Source organism: Amaranthus tricolor, chromosome 3 (genome assembly GCF_026212465.1).
Source record: "Amaranthus tricolor cultivar Red isolate AtriRed21 chromosome 3, ASM2621246v1, whole genome shotgun sequence".
In the NCBI taxonomy this organism is placed as follows: domain Eukaryota; kingdom Viridiplantae; phylum Streptophyta; class Magnoliopsida; order Caryophyllales; family Amaranthaceae; genus Amaranthus; species Amaranthus tricolor.
Genome location: NC_080049.1, coordinates 23,531,439 through 23,550,667, shown reverse-complemented (window position 1 = coordinate 23,550,667; position 19,229 = coordinate 23,531,439). Strand labels below are relative to the sequence as shown.

The 19,229-nt window shown below is 33.4% G+C and overlaps 1 protein-coding gene across 1 annotated transcript; it reads right to left on the bottom strand.

The window, feature by feature from the left end:
* Positions 1-512: 512 nt before the first annotated feature.
* On the bottom strand, positions 513-18,024 carry LOC130807412 (succinate dehydrogenase [ubiquinone] flavoprotein subunit, mitochondrial-like). Its single transcript, XM_057672614.1, has 17 exons — positions 17,709-18,024; positions 17,368-17,538; positions 9,466-9,553; positions 8,511-8,657; positions 8,278-8,418; positions 7,697-7,782; positions 7,511-7,603; positions 7,324-7,387; positions 6,981-7,124; positions 6,342-6,529; positions 6,082-6,256; positions 5,761-5,931; positions 2,882-2,951; positions 2,673-2,793; positions 2,552-2,589; positions 1,159-1,302; positions 513-838 (listed from the first exon to the last, which is right to left on the bottom strand). Exons 1-16 carry the CDS (start codon positions 17,796-17,798, stop codon positions 1,200-1,202), a joined length of 1,890 nt encoding a protein of 629 aa, XP_057528597.1. The 5' UTR covers positions 17,799-18,024; the 3' UTR covers positions 513-838; positions 1,159-1,199.
* Between the last annotated feature and the right edge of the window lie 1,205 nt (positions 18,025-19,229).

Below are 19,229 nucleotides of genomic sequence, written 5' to 3'. Positions count from 1 at the left end.
ATAATTAGATGGAGAAAATAATACTCTCCATTCTCTAATGAATATTAATACTTTTTTATTTCACTTCAAGAAAAAAAATTTGTTAAGGTTTTTAAGACATATTAAAAGATAATATATATCCATGAGAAATCTCATTAGATACATCTTAATATATATTAATACTTTTTTATTATATATATTTTTTTTAATTTTAATGATGTATATTTAGAGAGTTTGAAGCTTAAAACCTGCTTTAAAAACTGAGCAAAAAGTAAAGAAAAGATAAAAAAGACCGGATGGAAAAATTATTTAGACAACTGGCAACTTTGTCACTCTCTTCTCTCTTGACTTTTAAATCAATATGCATCATTTTCATCACTTAAAATAAAAATAAAAAAGCTTTTTACTAGAATTTCAAAAAGCAAATTAATCTAAAAATCTTTTTAAAAAAGACAAAATCTATATATTTTCGTCATTTCAAAGGCATTCAGTAATAGCCAATAAACTCGAAATTGAAATTACAAATCTATATATTTGTAATACATTAAATTTATTTATAGTCATTGATTTTAAAATACAACAAATTTGTAGGATATACAAGTAGTTGAAAGACCTTACAGATTCCAATTTTCAATGAAAGAGAAAAATGACCAACTAACCAGGAGAGGACTAGTGTGGTTAGATGGGAGCTTCTAATAGTCATAAGCGAGTACAAAAATTACATGGACGCAAATCAGAGTATTTAAAGCACTAAATGATCAAAATAGTCCAAAAAGACAAGTGTCACAAGTTGTTATATAATAATCAATCATAGATCAGTAGATTCAAACTGCACAAGATGATGAATTGGACATTCAAGCTGCAAAAGAGGATCATTTCATAAATCACAACCAAAGGCACAGAACAATCCTTTAGCTTCTTATTAACTTAATGCAGTCAGCAAATAGGCGGACATCAATCATGAAGTTTTTGATACAAATTCACTTGTGTGTTCCTTTCCCCAGACCAATTTGTTAGAAAAAAAATTGATCAAATCATTATTGCAATAAGCGTTTAAGAATTCATCAAAGCTGACGCCCTTCTCACTGCGATTGAAAATGAAATACACACGAGCGAGCACTCCCCTCCTCCCCAAATTCCTCTATCATAAATTATCTATCTATTGTGAATATCTTTTACCTATTTGTTTGGCAAGGGCTTTCTTTGGCGATGGAGGAAAATTAGTACACACGAGCTTTAGGAGGGAAAGTCTCCACTTCATCATCCAATGTGTTCATGTGGACTGGTCGATAATCCAATTTAACCTTCTCGTTCTCCCAATATCTGCAATACCAAAAGATGTGCAAAAGACCAAACTGAATCTGACACTGAAAGCAACCAAACTAAGACTGCAAACAGATAATTGAACAAGGGTGGTAAAGCACAGAGGAACTTCGGTTAGTGAAATAATAAAGGTACATGTAGACATGGAAAAACCGGCTTGAGCAAAATTAGTTGAGCTTAGAAACATTGACCAAAACTAGATAGCCCAACTTGGGTCCGTACTAAAAATGATCCAGCACAAGAAGTATGGCAACAATATAAAAAAATTGATTTTCTTTAACAATAAAAAGCCAACCCCAAGTTCATGAACATAACCCAAAATTGGCCTGAATTGAAACTAAACCAAACAAGCAGTTGGCAACCTCGCAATGGAAGCATACATCGTCAAAACGAACGAGTTGGCAGGTTCCGAGTAAGGTCACTTCCAGTCGGATTATCTTCATAATTGGTCATTTTCGGGTAGGTTTGTTTCGGCTTCACTTAGGTTCAAATTGACCCAACTTGTCAAAAGTTTTTTTTTAAAAAAATATAATCATTAAAAATTTTCCCAAACATATAATTATTTTTTGTTTTTTTTAAAATATTCTTATAACATATAATCAATATACCATTTTTAACGTTTCAACATAAAATTATCAACTCAAAATACAAAAAATGACTTGAAATATAACGGAAGACCAAAAAATGATGACGTGAAAATGAAAAAATGTGACAAAATTGGAAAAATGGGTGAAAAATTGGAAAAATGGGTGAAAACGATAGGCTTTGAGTTACAATCGGAATTGACCCAGTTTTTTTACAATACTTCTAGGCCGGGTAATTTAGGTTACCTCAAAAGTAGGGTTATGCTCACTTATTTTAGGTCAGTCTTTGGGTCGGATCGGTTGTTTTTAACAGGTTTACATGGAGCCATTCAAAGATAGGGGTTAGGGAGAATGTCCAGTAGCACTACTAAAATCCTAATTGACCAAAAATAAGATGTTTCCAGATGCTTAAATAAGTAGTAGGGAGTGAAGGATCAGAGATCACAAATCTATTTTTTTAAGTTAACTGCATGTAGGAAAGACTGATTTAATAAGGGAGTGGGTGGACAAAACTTATCCCTTTGCAGAAAGAGAAATGATTAACTGGCAGTCCATGTGTTTGAGTAAACTGACTCTCATTAATGCCCTAATAGGTTAATAGTTATTAGTATCATTAACACTCTAGTATTGTAATTAAACAACGAATAAAAATGTGATCCACATACCCTAGAGTGTGTTTCATCCAATTCTCATCATCTCTTGTCTGCAAACACAAGAGAGCATGTCAAACATCTAACAAATTTAAGAAACTTAAATGGGATATTAAAATATTTAAGTCGAACAAACCGTGAAATCTTCACGAGCATGAGCTCCTCTGCTCTCTTTCCTAGCCTCCGCAGAGTGCATGGTGATGCATGCATTAATCAACAAATTTTCCAATTCAATGGTTTCTATCAAATCAGAATTCCTGAGAAGCAAAGAAGAGTTGCGGAAAGGAAAAAGATAAATAATTTTAAAAAATGTTTTAGTTAGCAAACAATGGATATTAAGCATACCATATTAAACTGCGATCTTTGACTTTAACATCATGAAAACTCTCCCAAGTTTTATCAATCAATTGACAACCTACAATTGACAGATTTAAAAACATCATCCACAGGAATGCATTTTGGATCACAGTTAACAAATAACCATTCATAAGCAGTAAGACCAAGCATTAAATCCACAGTGGAAATTAGTGAGTCATAATTGTTTAGCGGAGCATAAACAAGGAATAGATTTAAGTGTCCAAGGGTACAAGGTGGAAAAACTTCGTTCAATTTCGTTGTTAATAATCAACTAAGCAAAACTATATAAAGTTCTTAAACTAGGCATGGGAAAAACTTATTTCCCATAATAAGCACGAATTTTCCTAAAGTGAGGTTTGAGTTGTTCGCTGTTACTAACAACGAACAAATAAGGCTGGTCAAAGAAAGTTCAGCTCTTTGTTCACTGTTAGTAACAGCGAACAAAGAATTTGACTTTTTTGACCAAAGTCTTTGTTCGCTGTTATTAACAACGAACAATTATGAGGCTTATTATGCAACAAAACCTTCCTTCTTCCTCATTTCACCCAAATTCTAAACCTAATTTCAAACTCTTTGAAAATCCCATCTCAAATTCCTCTATTAAACTATCTTCAAGCCTTGAATTCATCATTCCCTTTTTCAATTTAATACTCCCTAAGTCATCCAGGATATACTTGGATTTGTTTAAGGTAAAACATTGTTTGCTTTTATGTGTATTTTTTCGAAATTTAGGTTTTTTAAATTTTCTTATCTTTATTAAAATGAGGTTCTACTTTTGCAATTCGCTACTCCTCTAGGTTATCTTTAGCTGATTAAGGTGCTTTTTAATTGATTTTATTACTTATTTGTGTATTTTTCTTAAGTTTAGTTGGTGATGGTGAATGTAAAAATATGAGCAAAATACTGATATGCATATGCTGATATGCATATTGATAGTTGAACTTTGTTGAGCTCCTGCAGCATCAATTAGAGTTAAGCATATTGTACACACTTCATAATGTTAAATGTACTAGACTGAAATATCATGTGATCTTCATAATGTTCTTCAAATACTCGGCTTGATTGAACGTAGATATATACTTGCTTTGCATCCTTTAATCTTCATAATGGTGTAAATATACTTGTGACTAGCTGTGAATGGTGTATTAGTTATTTGAAATAGTTGTGAATGGTGTAAATAATCACGACATAGCTGTGAATGATACAAAACTAGAGAATGATACTTGTGACTAGCTGTGAATGGTGTATTAGTTATTTGAATAGCTGTGAATGGTGTAAATAAGCATGAAATAGCTGGGAACAATACAAAACTAGAGAAATATACTTGTGACTAGCTGTGAATGGTGTAAAGTTGTATTAAGCTTCCTATTATCGTGTGATCTAATACTAGAGATAGAACCAGCAGCTCCAGACCCTCCCTATCATAGTGTACTATCTATGCAGGCAGATCACAGGAGTAGTTTACTATGGGATGTCCAGGTTGGTGCTGTCTTGTTTGCCGACAAGACAAGTAGCCAGGTACAACTGCTATACTTAACGTTACTCGATGCGCCCTGGGAGCGCATTGAGGAATACAGGACCACTAGTTACGGGTAATACTAATTTTTAATTTTTATTTCTTAATATGTTTGAATGGTTATATGTAATTAATTATGTTTATATTTCATAGCTTTGGGCTTACGAGCATATCCTCATTGGGCAACCAATGAGGATTGTTTATCGTGGTGTTGTTGCTCCACCTCTCATTCCACTGCCCGAGATCCCACATGGATCGCGGTGGTCTTTTGATCAACGCATGAAGACTCACACTGGATCTGGTGTGGGATTTTATCGCGATCAGCTGGATCTACTATCGTAAGAGGCGGAGGAGACCTTCATAGTTAAAAAGGGTGGACAAGGGTGATGAGCATTAGTTTTGTGTATAGGTGTACATACTATTATATATGTAGAACATTTGGACAGTGTTGACATTTGTATATATTTTGTTATATATGTATATATATTTATTATGTTTATTATATACCTAATGTTTTATACATTCACATTTTATATTGTTTGTAACTTTAAACATAAAAAAGGAAAAAGAAAGCCTAAAGTTTCAAAGAAGACTGGTCAAAGAGGTCAAAACAGCGAACAAAGAACTTGACTTTTTTTTACCAGTCTTCTTTATTCGCTGTTAGTAATAGCGAACAATACCAAACCTTAGCTCAAGGATTTTCGTGCTTATTTTGGGAAATAAGTTATTCCATACCTAGATTAAGAATTTTTTATATTATTTTGCTTATTTAGTTCAAATTTCTTGTTAAGGGGCAAAAAAACATACAAAACAAAATTTTGATAATCAAAATCAAACCCATGATCCATTCTGTTTTGTTGTAGCACCTCAAGTTTCCCATACTTCATCTATTATTCCTTAAAAAGCTAAAATAGAAACCTTATAGAAAGTTCATATGAAACAAGAATTAATTTTAAAACTTCTTATTTGAGCAAATTAGTGTCCCTTAACACAGAGAAATGTCATTTTGATATGGAGGAATTTATTTTGGGTTGTAATAAAGGGTAGAAGTGAAGAAAACAATTAGGAGAAAAAAGGTACCAAAATAGCTCCTTATGCCTAGTAGTTGAACCTCATGCTTCCCATAATTTTCCCATTTCTTTAGACACAAAAGCTTAGTTTATTAAATGTGAGCCTCCAATGATGGTTTTAGATAAATCATTTTTCTTAGTCTACGACCAGCATCAAATGAAATAAAACAGAAGTACTAATAGCAATTGCAGTAGAGTTGTGACATTGATGCCAAATCACTAATTAGCAAACAAGTAGATAGAATGGAACAAACTTAATATGTATCATAAACATATCACACCTTCTTCCAATGTGCTCTGTGTGCGGAAGACAGCTGCATTATTCTGCATTACTCGTTGCATGTTCAGCCGAATTTGGGAAGTTAAAAGAGAGCCATTTGAATTTCTTATTTTGTCTAACCAATGGATAGTATTCTCCCCAGCACCCTTAGCAAAAGGTTTTAACTTCTCCCCTGCAGGATATCAAATTATAAGTGTGTTGATGATTCTAGCAAGTCCAGCACTGTTTTAGATGAACAGTATATTTGGAAAACCACAGAAATAAGACACTTGGAAGGAAGATACAAACAGATGGAAGACAATTTTTTTATAAATTCATTTACCTGGTTTATTGATCTCAGCAACTCGGTTAGCACAAGCTCTTCCAAAAACAACAATGTCAAGAAGAGAATTAGCACCAAGCCGATTAGCCCCATGAACTGATGCACAAGCAGCCTCCCCAGCAGCCATCAATCCAGGAACCACCGCATCTGGATTATCACCTTTTATGGTGACAACCTGATGAGAGAGTAGAAGTTATCAGATTCTAAGAAACTTATTGGCAAATCTCTTAGTATCAAGATTCAAGTCTTAATTCTCTTACCTCTCCATAGTGGTTTGTCGGAATTCCACCCATGTTATAATGAACAGTTGGTAAGACAGGGATGGGTTCCTTTGTAACATCAACACCAGCAAAAATAGCAGCTGTCTCAGAAATACCAGGAAGTCTTTCCTTAAGTACTTCTGGAGGCAAGTGATTCAAGTGAAGGTAGATATGATCCTTTAAAGGTCCTGTTAATGATGGGTTTTATAGAAATTCAAAATTTAGAATATGAGAAATGTGACATGACATAAAAGGGTTTATCTACATGCAACAGAACCAAGATTATTGTCCAATAAAAACACTGTCTGCAGAGCATCATTGAAATCATGAACAATAATCAACTAATTAATAGACAATTGAAGAGAACTGCAGGTCAAAGAGTAGGGAAAAGGTGGGATCGACAGCTAAGTTATATTAAAGTGGCATTCAAAAAGGAAAACCTTTACACAGCCATTCATCTGATCAGCAGATAAGCAATGTTAACCTAGAAAAACCAAGAATAGATCCATCTATTTATATCTGGACAAATGATGTGTTCACAGGCCCTCAGTCCGTAACCACGTTGCCACAATGCCTACATCTAGGTGTTGAAACAAAAGTAACAAAGATATGCATATAAAGACGCCTGATTTATCTCACCTACACCACGCCCTTCTCGAATTTCCATTGTCATAGATCTAGAAACAACATCCCTGGATGCAAGATCTTTAGCTGTTGGGGCATATCTTTCCATGAATCGCTCACCCTCGCTATTTCTCAAAATTCCACCTTCACCACGGGATCCTGATCGCAGACAGAAAATCATTTAGTAGATGAGCCACTGGCTATTTGAAAAACTCTCTTACTAATAATCAAATTAGGGAAATTAAGCTGACATAGAAGGATTGGTATAAAAAACTGTAGCAATTCTCCACAGTAAATTCTTACAAGGATTCATTTATAAGGAAAAATCCTAAAAACCATGAATATTAAAGGAACCCACCTTCGGTGATCAGGCATCCAGCGCCATAAATACCTGTCGGGTGGAATTGTACAAATTCAAGATCCTGCAAAAGAAACATATTGGCATAGAAGAATTTCAAGTACACCAATCATGCTAGGATTGCTTCAAAATGAAGAATTCTAGCAACCAACAACACACGGGAATATAATGTTGGGAAGGAGTGAACCTCCAACGGAAGGCCAGCACGAGCAACCATTGCATTTCCATCTCCAGTACATGTATGCGCAGAGGTTGCAGAAAAATATGCTCGACCATATCCCTAAAAATGGGGAAGAAAATAAAACAAAAGGAAATTATAAACAAGGTAACATTCAAAAAGGGAAACATTCGTAGCTTGAGAAGTATATTATACCCCAGTAGCCAAAATTGTTGATTTAGCACGGAATCTGTGCAGCGTTCCGTCTTCCATATTTAAAGCAATCACACCTTGGCAAGAACCTGAGCATAAGATTGATAAACAGGAATATTCATCAAAAATAAGAAAAACCTGCTAAACCATATAAGTCTGCATGTTCTACACATAAAAGAAAATCAGTGAAACATTTAAACTAATAGAAAATGGAACGCAACTAGGTTTCACAATGCAATCTGGATTATGCAATAAAGTAAATTCATTAAGCTGCAGGTTACTTTTCCCTTAGGTGAAGAATTAGAGCCTCAACAATAATACTCTCATATGTTCAGCTCAATAGTGTTGCTTCTAAACCGAATAAAGCATGTGATATTTCAGACTGCAATTTTGTAGTGTCATACTTCCTGTAGCAAGGGAAGTGTGGGGAAAGTGAAAGGAAGGAGCATTTAAAAAGAAGAGGGTATGGGAGAGCACTTTACTAAAAGAGGAACAAAATGAAAGTGTAACATCAAAGGGAAAAAGGAAGAACTACTTAACAACAGAGTACAACAAAAAATTATGAGTGTGAACGAGAACCTTGCCTTCATCATCCATAATAAGGTCCAATGCAAAGTATTCCACAAAAAATTGTGTATTATGCCTCATAGCTTGTCCATAAAGAGTGTGTAATAAAGCATGACCAGTTCGATCAGCAGCACAAGCACAGCGATATGCTTGGCCCCCTGTAATAAAATGGAAGATGAAGCAGAAAGTATCATACAACTGTTTTGCAAATCAGCAGTGCAGAGTGGAATCTAAATTTGTAACCACAAACCTTTTCCAAAGTTCAAGCTTTGACCACCAAATGCACGTTGATATATTTTTCCATCTTCTGTACGGGAAAATGGCAATCCGTAATTTTCAAGCTCAATGACAGCTTTTGGTGCCTCTCTGCACATATACTGGATGGCATCCTGGTCACCTGCAAGCATACATCACCACATCTGTCATGAAGCAACAAGAGAAATGTTGAGGCAACCACCACTGCAATTACATCTGATTATTTTTTGGGGGGGGGGATGGGACTTGGGAGGCATTAGACAGCAACCAGGCCTTGTTTGTTATCACACTTGGCTAGTCTTATTTGTGTTGGTTCTTGCAAAAATGATTGATAAAGCGGTAGACACCTTATTCATTTTGACTGAGCCACTAAAGCATTGAAACAGCCAAAAACAACACAATACAAGAGAACCTGTCACCTTAGTTGGACAGCTAGTGAAGAGAAAAGAAAGGAGAACATCAACAATGAAACACTTTATTTTGCTGCTGCCATTGTAATGAGAACAGAAGGCTCCGATTCAGGGCCAGCTCACCTCAACATTTTGAAACTAAACTGAACTTATTACTTACAAGTTTTAAATTTAAGTCAACGAGTAGGAAAAATATACGAGTAAAATCTATGAATAAACTGAACTGAGCTAAAACTAATTTTGGAGAACTGGCTCTTTGATCAAAAGATCACTACTAGGTGAGAAAAGGAACTTGTTTTCTCTTCAAGGATACAACCCTCTAAAATAAATTTAAACATTTGGAGAGGCTCTACACCTAGAACAAGGTATGACGAGTTCATAAAAGTTTATAATCCATTACTTAAATTTGCAATATGATGTCGGAAGACATAAGTATCAATCTAGTATTTACGGTGTTCAAAACAATCATGCATTTACTATTGTGTTCGTATCAATTTGAAAAAAAACATAAGAAAAGCAAAAGATAATTAAATGACAAACCTAACCAATCACTTCCTTTGACGGTGTCATACATGTGCCATCTCCAATCATCCTCAGTCATATTACCCAAGGCAGCATTGATTCCACCCTACATCAACGCTCCTCATTAACTTACAACACATTCAACAAATAGCATCTTCAAGGGTACAGACAAACATAAATATGTAATGGCCGCTCAACAAAAAACTATTCACCCAATCTTTTAAGTTTATTTATTGTCCCTATGTGTTTCTCTTTAGGGTAAAAGGAAAGGAGGACCACAAATTTTCTCTATATCTTTACCTATCCTCTTATGAAATAAAATGTGCTGTAAGGCAAACTCAAATTGAAACTAGAGTAGAAAGTACAACCAAATCAATCTTGGCTCTTGTTTTGTATACGACTCAAGAAACTTTCAAGAAGTTGCAACAAGTAGTGTTGTATAATTGTATCACATAAAACGTATAGCAAAATATCTGAACTCCAAACTCATAATTTATTCCTAGCTATCAAGTACTCGTACTTCATAGCAATTTGGTAAATGAGCAGCTCAATTAAACTCCATGCTCTTATGATTATATGAAGGCTTAATTATGTATTGAGAGAGAAAGGAAGGTGAATCGAACACTATTGCAAAGTTGATGCTTGTATGAGTTGGGACGAGTGTGAGTCAGTGAAATGTAAAATCGTACAATGCTGATGTATTGGGCATGCCATGTGCTCAAACAAGAAGATAAGAGGATAGAAAGAGCATCTATATGCCTGCGGAACGAGGAAGTTTGTTGCAGGTATTAGAAGCATAGTGCAAAAACAAGGCTGCATCACTTTATCCTAATCGTATTGTAAAGATTTTTGAGTTAACCGCGACCGAAATATAAGATGCATGGACAACGAAATCATCCCTACTGGTCGTAAAATCCATTTTGCAACCGTTACCGTGGTCGTGACCGAAACCGTATTTTTGCATTATACTGAGAAGCCTTGCTCGGACAAGAACATGGCACTTCCCCGTTGGATATTTTGCCTCATTCTACGCTTAGTGTTTGAACGAGAACAAGTCACGAGTTTGGGTGAAATGAGAAATAAACCAAGTTTATTTTTAAAGGTAAACATATTCGAGCCTTATTCAACATCAATGTGAGGTATCTATTTCGGAGATATTAAAGAGCCACAAAAGCAAGGTTCAAAGTGAGTTTTCTCATTAAAAAAAAAACCTTATGCATTCATGAATTTAAATTTGTGGACATACTTGAGTAATCTTTTGTAACATTATCAATCAAAAATACAATTGCCTTTCCCTTACCTAGAAAAGTTTTATAGTATTTGTGTGTATTTATTCAAAGAAGTTTCCTACCTCCAAGTTTGTGTCCTTGTTCTTCATTGAACTTCAATTTCTTCTTTAACTTTCCAATTCTTCATCTTTGGATGTTCTAATCCTATTGAATCTTTGTGAGAGCTTAGTGCTTGTTGGTGTTAATTGAAAACTTAGGATTCTTTGAAGTTTGAATTCATTAAAGCCTTGGTGATTTCAAGATATTAAAAAAAGTTAGACAAGTGACAACTTTGGGTTCTGGAAGTTAAATATAAGTCATTCTAGTCCAAAATGCTGCTATGGTTGAGAAGCAAGGAGCCTATCAATGATGTCAAAGGAATATTTCGATTTGATAGACTTAAAAACCCTCAGCTTTATACATTGAACTCTTAACAACAAGCATAATGCAAAAACAAAGCTGCATCGATCGCGTTGTAAGGATTTCAAAAAACAGGCCAATATTTTTCAGTTCTAAATAAATTGTGTTTCGGAGCGTACCAAGGGTTTTGAACAATAAACGTTATGATAATCGCAACACTCCAATTGTTGCATTTTTTTACCTTGATCATATTTTTTCACTAAGGCTATTGGACATTTTGCTTCAATCTACACTTTTACTATATTTGGATAAAATGAAGTGGAGGGAAAGGAATGGAAGACAAGTGAAAGGACGTCATCCTTTCCTTTGAATACCAAAAAAGGAGGGAAGAGAAATAAAGGAATGGAAATTGAAAGAAATTGTTCCTTTGCATTTTATACTAAACAAATATTTCTAACATTAAAAAAATTTGCAAGTAAAACACATCATTCTTCCCTCCCCATTATTCCTTCCCCCTCCTCCCCTACCTTTCTAAAATTTCATCCAAACAAATTGTACATGCTCCTGCAGGTCCCTTTATTGCGTGAAGAGAGAAATAAATTAGCTTTATGTTTTAGGGTACATATACCCAGGTTCAACAACGGTGTGAAGCATATAATTTCCTTTTTGCGTAACCAACAATTCAATTATCATTTCAATAAAACAAGTCAATTGTCTTCCCCTTATTTGGGCGGGTTTTATAATCTTGGGCACTTTTTTAAAAATGATTTTTCCTCGTCCAACTTGGGTAACCTTATTCTTCATTTTGATAAAGTGCTGAAAACAAGCTAAGAACAAAGAATATTGATAGCCAAATGGAAGGTTTTACTGTTTTATTGATTTAATATTTTGGAAAGAAAAAAATTAATTTTACATAAGAACTAGGTATCTTAATTATATACAACTCATAAAGAAGAAATGTAAGAGAAAATACAAAAAGCTAAACGAAGGAAAATGTAAATCAAAACTATGTGTGAGCTGTAGAAGAATCCATAACAAAAAGTTGTTGTGCTAAGCATGACATGGAAATTCTGTTGAGAGGACTATGATCTAGTATGCCGTAATGGCAACCCTTATGATTTTCCTTATTACATGGGTAGTTAACATCCCCTCCTCAAGCTTGGGATCGGGTAAACACCAAGCTTTGACAATAGGTAGTAAACGAGTTGAAGATTAAGGTTTTGTTAAGAGGTCAGCAAGTTGCTGATTTGTTGGTATGTAGGTTAAGTGAATGAGGCCCTCGAGGACTTTTTCTTTTGTAAAATAGCAATCAATGGTGATGTTTAGTGCATTCATGTTGTATAGGATTGTGAGCAAGATGTATTACGGACTGAGAAGGTGATTGGCTTCAAATCTGTCATGCCAACTTCCTTTAATAAACGAATGAGCCAAGTGATTTCAGAGACTGCTTAGGAAAGAGCTCGATATTCGACCTCTGAAGTAGACTTTGATTCAGTGTGTAGCTTTTTGGATTTCCAGGAAATAGGAGATTGGCCATATATAAGGATATAGCCGATGAAGGAGCGTCTAGTGTCAAGGCAAAGTGCCCAATCCAATTTAGAGAAGGCTTAGAGGTTTAGTTGATATGATGGTTTCAAAAGAATGCCTTGGCGTGCAGTATGAGCATCATAACTAAGGGTAAGGGTTAAGGCTTCAAAATGTTGTTCAGTTGGGTGTTGCATGTATTGGCTTAAGGTTTGGATAGGGTAGGATAATTAAGCTCTGGTATAGGTTTAAAAAATTAAGTTTGCCTACAAGGCTTATGTAGAGTGTAGGGTCAGAAAAGAGAGGGGAGTTAAAGTTTTGGAGATTGAAGTTCACTCATAGGGTATAACAGCTTTTTAAAAAGAAGTAATGCCTGAATCTTGAAGAAGTTCAGTTGTAAATTTCTTCTGGGAAAGAACAATGCTTTCTTCCCAATATCAAACTACAATGCCAAGGAAAAGTTGAGTTGTCGAAGATCTTTAATACTAAAGACTTTATGTAAATGAGCCTTTAATTTTTGAATCTAGGATGTATCATCTCTTGTTAAGATTATATCATCAACATAAACAGCTGCCAAATTAAATGACATAGTAATTCTTTTGACAAACAAGGAGTAATCATTTTTGCTTTGAGTAAAACCTTGATGCAGTAACTCAGTGGTTATTGGTTAATTTGGCAAACCATTGACGAGATGCTTGTTTAAGACTAGATAAAAATATCTTCAATTTACATACCATGTTAGGAGAGTGAGGAAAACCTTGTGGAGGGATCAAGTACACTTCTTCATGGAGGTCACCATGAAGAAATGCATTATTGATATCAAGTTGATAGAGAGGCCAACCTCTGTGAGCAGCTAGGGCAATAATGCATCTCACAGTAGTCATCTTAGCCACGGGTGAGAATGTTTCTTGATAAAGAGTCCCATATTCCTATGTATAGCCTTTTGCTACCAATCTAGTCCTATATCTTTCTAGGCTTCCATTTTCTTTTAGTTCTGGTGGATCTCTGGAGTGGATTAAAAGTGTTAGGAGGAGTAGTGGTGACATTAGGTATGAAAGGATCATAAATATTGTCTGTTATGTTTGGTGTAATAGGTTTAGTTTGGATGTTGGTTGATGAAGGTAAAATCAAAGGGTCATTAGGATTATTTTGAGAAATATCAGAAAGAGAAGGAAAATGAGTAAGGTAAGAATCAGTATGCCAAAGAGGAATAGATGTAAGTAGAATTAGAAAAATAGAGAACTAGTAGATGCTTTGTAGTGGTATGGAAAGTGATGTTAAAAAGAGTGAACATCTCTAGATACAAAAAATCCTTTAGTTCTAAGATTATAGACCTTGTAGGCCTTCTGACCATAAAGGTAGCCAAGAAAGATGCATTTAATGGCTTTAGGATTAAATTTCGATCTCCCTTGTTTTCTGGTTGAGACAAATCATAGACAACCAATAGTTCTAAAATGTTCATTGATAGGAGGATGACCAAAAAGTTTTTCACATGGAGATATATTACCAATTGAAAGAAGAGGCATTCAACAAATGAGGTATGTGGCATATTGAACAATATCACCCTAAAAAGTAAGAGGTAAATTTGATTGAAATATGAGAGCTCTTGCTCTTTCAAGCAAGTGCTTATGTTTCGTTCTACTTGTGGCGTTTCAAGTTTCAACACAGCTTTTCTTATGAGTTATACCCTTATTATGATAAAATTGCAACATTTCTCTTTCACATAATTCTCTTGCATTAACTAGTCGAATATTTTCACATGAGCATTAAACTGAGTTTCAATGTAAGTAACAAGTCGTTGTAACATGGTAACACTCTCTAATCTTTGGATTTCATCAAATAAAGCCAAGTATTACATCATTATCGTACAACTTTAATATCCTAAGTAGGATACATCATTTCGTTCTTGAGAAAGGCAAATGGCTAAGTCGAAGGTGAAGGAGTTTAACATTTTCTTAATCGTCTTTAGAAGCAATAGTGACAGTCTTTCTTTATTAATAGAATCTTTATCATCATGAGCAAGTAACAAAACTTTATCCAATGTGTAATAGAGTCCATTTTGTAGTCTACCAAGAGGCAAGGGCTTTTTCATTGAGAGATCCTGGATATAACAAAAGTTAGTAGTGAAAAGAATAGAGATATCATTGTCAGTTGTCAATTTGTTGACTGAGATAAGATTAAAGTGTATCTCGGGAACAGAAAACACATTTCAAAGAACAAGACCTTTTAGAGCACACTCCAATTTTCTTAACACACAACTTATTACCATCTGGTGTGGTAATACGGTGGTTGTTATTTCCTTAAATATTTTTGATATCTTGATAGTGTTGCGTATATGATCCATTGCTCCACTATCAATAATCCAATGTACTTTGTTAAAATGAGAAGCTTGACATGGTGTACCTACTAGGTTTGCTAGGTTTGCTAAGGCATCAGTAAGAAGATTCTCTTTCTCATTTGTATTATCTTTCTTGCCAAGAAGCATGAGAAGTGTATTGTAATGTGTATTGTGTTGGAGTGAATGTATTGCCTCCCTCTTAGTTTCATATTCTTTAGAGCTTGCAACAATAGTAACAAATTTCTTGTTTAAAAACGATTTGCTGGAATCAGGATATTCGTGGATCTTGAAACACCTCTATTAAGTGTCCTGAGATTTTACAATGATCACAAAAGTAGTTGTTTCTCTTCCCTCCTTTGGATTATTATTGTGAAGAATTCTTGTAGTAATTCTTATCATAGTATTTCTGTTTATCTGCTACAAATGTTATTGAATCAGTAGGAGGAATATATACCTTACCAATTTCTGTGTGCCTTTGTTCTTGCATAAGTAGTTTATAGACTTCAGAAGGATTAGGAAGTTCATCCATTATAAGAATATTTGTTATGATCTGATTACAATGATCATCAAGTTTCATCAAAGAAATTGATGATTCTTCGAGTTTATTGTTGTTTCGGATTTCTTTTCGTCGAATTACAGTGCAACCATTACACTACAACAACAAATAGACAATAGATCTACATTATCAAGTTCATCCCACAGTGCCTTAGCTTTAGTATAGTAATCTGCTATGCTAGAACCAGATTGAGTAACACAAGCCATATCTTCTTGAATATGATATCGTTGAGTTGATGAGAATTCCAAACCTATCTAGATAAGTCCAGACATCCCTAGCTGTATTGTAATACATGACACTTTTAGCAACAGATCTCTCCAAAGAAGTCATGATCCAACCTATCACCATAATGTTACACCTCTCCCAAGCCTTAAAGTTTGGTGACTTAGCCTCTAGTTTTGACAAACTTCCATGTACAGATGTCAATTTCTTCTTGGAAACAAGTCCAATGACTAAAGATCTCTTCCAATATGCGAATCCAATGCCATTGAAAGGTACGATTGTCAGTTTTAGTGTTGAATGATCGAACGAATGAATATAAGATACACTTCTAGGATTTTTTGTTGATCAAAAGAAGTTTGTGTAGTAGGAATCACGGGAACAAAACTATTTGTTTCATTTGTAGCCATTTTAAGATAAAATTTAGTAGAAATCAGAGAGAAAAATAGAAAGAACAACAAATATGAGGATGAAGAAAATTACAAGAAATGGAGAAACGAACATAATTAAGAGGATATAGAAAGAATTATATGATTTGATTCAATAAAGAACAGTTAATGGAATAGAAAGAAGGATCAAGTCCTACTCTGATACTATGATAAAGTGTTGATAACAACCTAAGAACAAAGAATATAGAGAGCTAAATAGAAGCTTTTACTATTTTATTGATATTGATTTAGTATTTTGGAAAGAAAAGAATTAATTTTACATAAGAACTAGGTAACCTATATATATACAACTCATAAAGAAGAAATGTAAAAAAATACAAAAAGCTAAACGAAGGAAAAGGTAAATAAAAACTATGTATGAGCGGTAGAAAACTCCATAACTCAAAGTTTTTGTGCTAAGCATGACGTGGAAATTGTGTTGAGAGGACTAGGATCCAATGTGTTGTAATAGCAAGCCTTAGTGGTTAACAATAAACATCAATCTATTCTAATTTTTTTTAGGAAAAATTACCCTGAATAATACGAACTTTCACTGATTTTCCTACAATAATACGAACTTTCAATTAACCATGAATAATACGAACTTTAATACATATTTCCCGCTAGCATACCTGACCGGTTCTTTACCTGGAGAAACGGTTATTCCCCATTTCTTCATTATGCTAGCGGGAAATATGTATCAAAGTTCGTATTTTATTCATAGTTAATTGAAAGTTCGTATTATTGTAGGAAAATCAGTGAAAGTTCGTATTATTCAGGGTAATTTTTCTTACTTAGTTTTATCAGCCAAAAAATTTTTTTTAAAGGAATGAGTAAGTTTACCGGTAACAGGTAAAATGGTATGCCAGCGGGAAATATGTATCAAAGTTCGTATTATTCATGGTTAATTAAAAGTTCGTATTATTGTAGGAAAATCAGTAAAAGTTCGTATTATTCAGGGTAATTTTTCCTTTTTTTTAAAGTTTTCAATTGTTCATAATTAGGTATTTTTCTAACACTGATCATCAACCATTTACTCTAACATTAAGAAAGTTACAAATCATTAACTAGCAACAATACGAAATTTGCTAAATCACTTACCAATTGAACAAAATTACTATAGATGAGCACAAAAGTAACAATAATCATAAAACCAATAACATATCAAGAAATATATTACTTAGAGTGAAAATAAAATTGCAAAAGTTGAATAAAAAAGTATTAAACCTGAGCAGCAACAGTATGAGAACGAGTTGGAAAAAGTTTGGTAATGCAGGCGGTATTAAATCCATGTTCTGATAATCCAATTGCCGCTCTTAATCCCGCACCCCCTGCTCCTACAACTACCGCATCGTAAGTGTGATCTACAACTGTGTAACTCGTTCCACCTACTCCACCCTGCAATACACAACCAAAAAGAAGCAAATGAAATGAAATCATCGAAAAATCCTATAAACATTAATTAATCATAAAATGATCGAAAATACAATTGAACAAAATTTTGAGATCGTGAAAATAGAAATTTATGATATTTAAGGGGAAAAAAAAGAAGAAAAGGAAGATCTTACAGAAAAGAATCTGGAAATAGGAGATTGAGAAGAGATCGGAGAAGTCTTCCATGACTGAGGACGAAGATGGCGGGTGACACAGCGCCACATCTTTATCTCCTGATTCAGATGCTTAGTATTTGGTTATGGAGGTTTTTTTGTTTTGTGTTTGCGTTTTCTCTCTCTAATCTTAGACAGGTTTTGCTCAGAGAAGGTAGGAAGGAAGAGAGGCGAAAATGCAAAAAATTAGTTCCATGGTTTAATGGTAAATTTTATATTTAACCATTGTACTGAATGTTGATGATGATGATGATCTTTCAAATACTCATGACGTACTTAGTCTTGATCTTTTTTTTTTTTTTTTTTTGAGGGAACTTAGTCTTAATGTTGAGTGTAGTCTATTTATCTATTTACCTAAATCCATAAATATATAACTAATTAAATAAAAAGACACTAATATCGTGAACAATAAAATTCGATTATGTTTCAACTGTTCGTGAAAAGATTTTCTTTTAAATATTTTCATAATTTCATCAATAATTAAACTTATAATATAAATAGATTAATGCATGTCGTTTCATTTAGAGTAAGTATCACTTAAAAAAAAAGGTTGTAAATTCAATTTCCACGGAGCATTCTATTTCTCACCGCAACCTTATAATAAAAAAACTTACAATATAAGTAATTATGTAATTTATTATTATATTGTTAATTCTCTTGGGTATCTCATTTTGAAAGTTTTGAAAAATAATATTTCTATATATTTTTCATAATTATTTTGTACATTTGATACATAAAAAATTTATATTATTATGTTTTTCATATTTATTTTTAAAGTACGCTATTAATAGTTGAAATATTTGATAAAAAATAGTATAATAGAAGTATTTTGTTTTTGTTAAAATTTAGTTTGTCATTTATTATAAAAAAAACTAATAATTGTGTATTGATTAGGTACTATCTGACTTCTGTTACAAATTTTAAACAAGTTTTTAGGCTTTTGGTAATTACATACTAAATAAAAAATATTATTATAACGCACCCAACATTTTAAAGTGAAAGGAATGTAAATTCAAATTATAATGTATAATTTGTTGTTTAGAAATTTATTCTTACTTAAATACAAATATAGTAGAAAAATAAATAAAGTTGTGCATGCACGAATAATCATCATCATCATATCATTATTATAGGATCTACTAATTCATAAACATTTTATGTCAAGTGTCACTTTACAATGCATTTTACAAGTACATGTGCCAAGTGTCACACTTATAATGCAATTTTAGATCATCCTTTCATCTTTCATAATGCAATACAAACAATCAATGAAGTGCTTTATTTGAAAAGGTTGTAATTGTATTCCTAATAAAATAATTAGTATGTATTAAAAAATATATAATTTTAGTATTTCTTTCTATAATTTAATTTTAGCATCCAGTGTGAGGGAATATTTAATCATAATATCTATTACATTAGCACTTTGAGTTTTATTATAAATTATGATTACATTTAGTACTAATTTGCTAATGATTAATTGAA

Excerpts from the sequence above, each read along its gene's own strand:
- LOC130807412 (XM_057672614.1), bottom strand. The coding sequence starts at position 17,798 with ATGTGGCGCTGTGTCACCCGCCATCTTCGTCCTCAGTCATGGAAGACT. Across the intron at positions 8,419-8,510 it reads AAGCTTGAACTTTGGAAAAG|GGGGCCAAGCATATCGCTGT; the intron begins GTTTGTGGTTAC and ends ATTTTATTACAG. Across the intron at positions 6,257-6,341 it reads CGACAAACCACTATGGAGAG|GTTGTCACCATAAAAGGTGA; the intron begins GTAAGAGAATTA and ends CTCTCTCATCAG.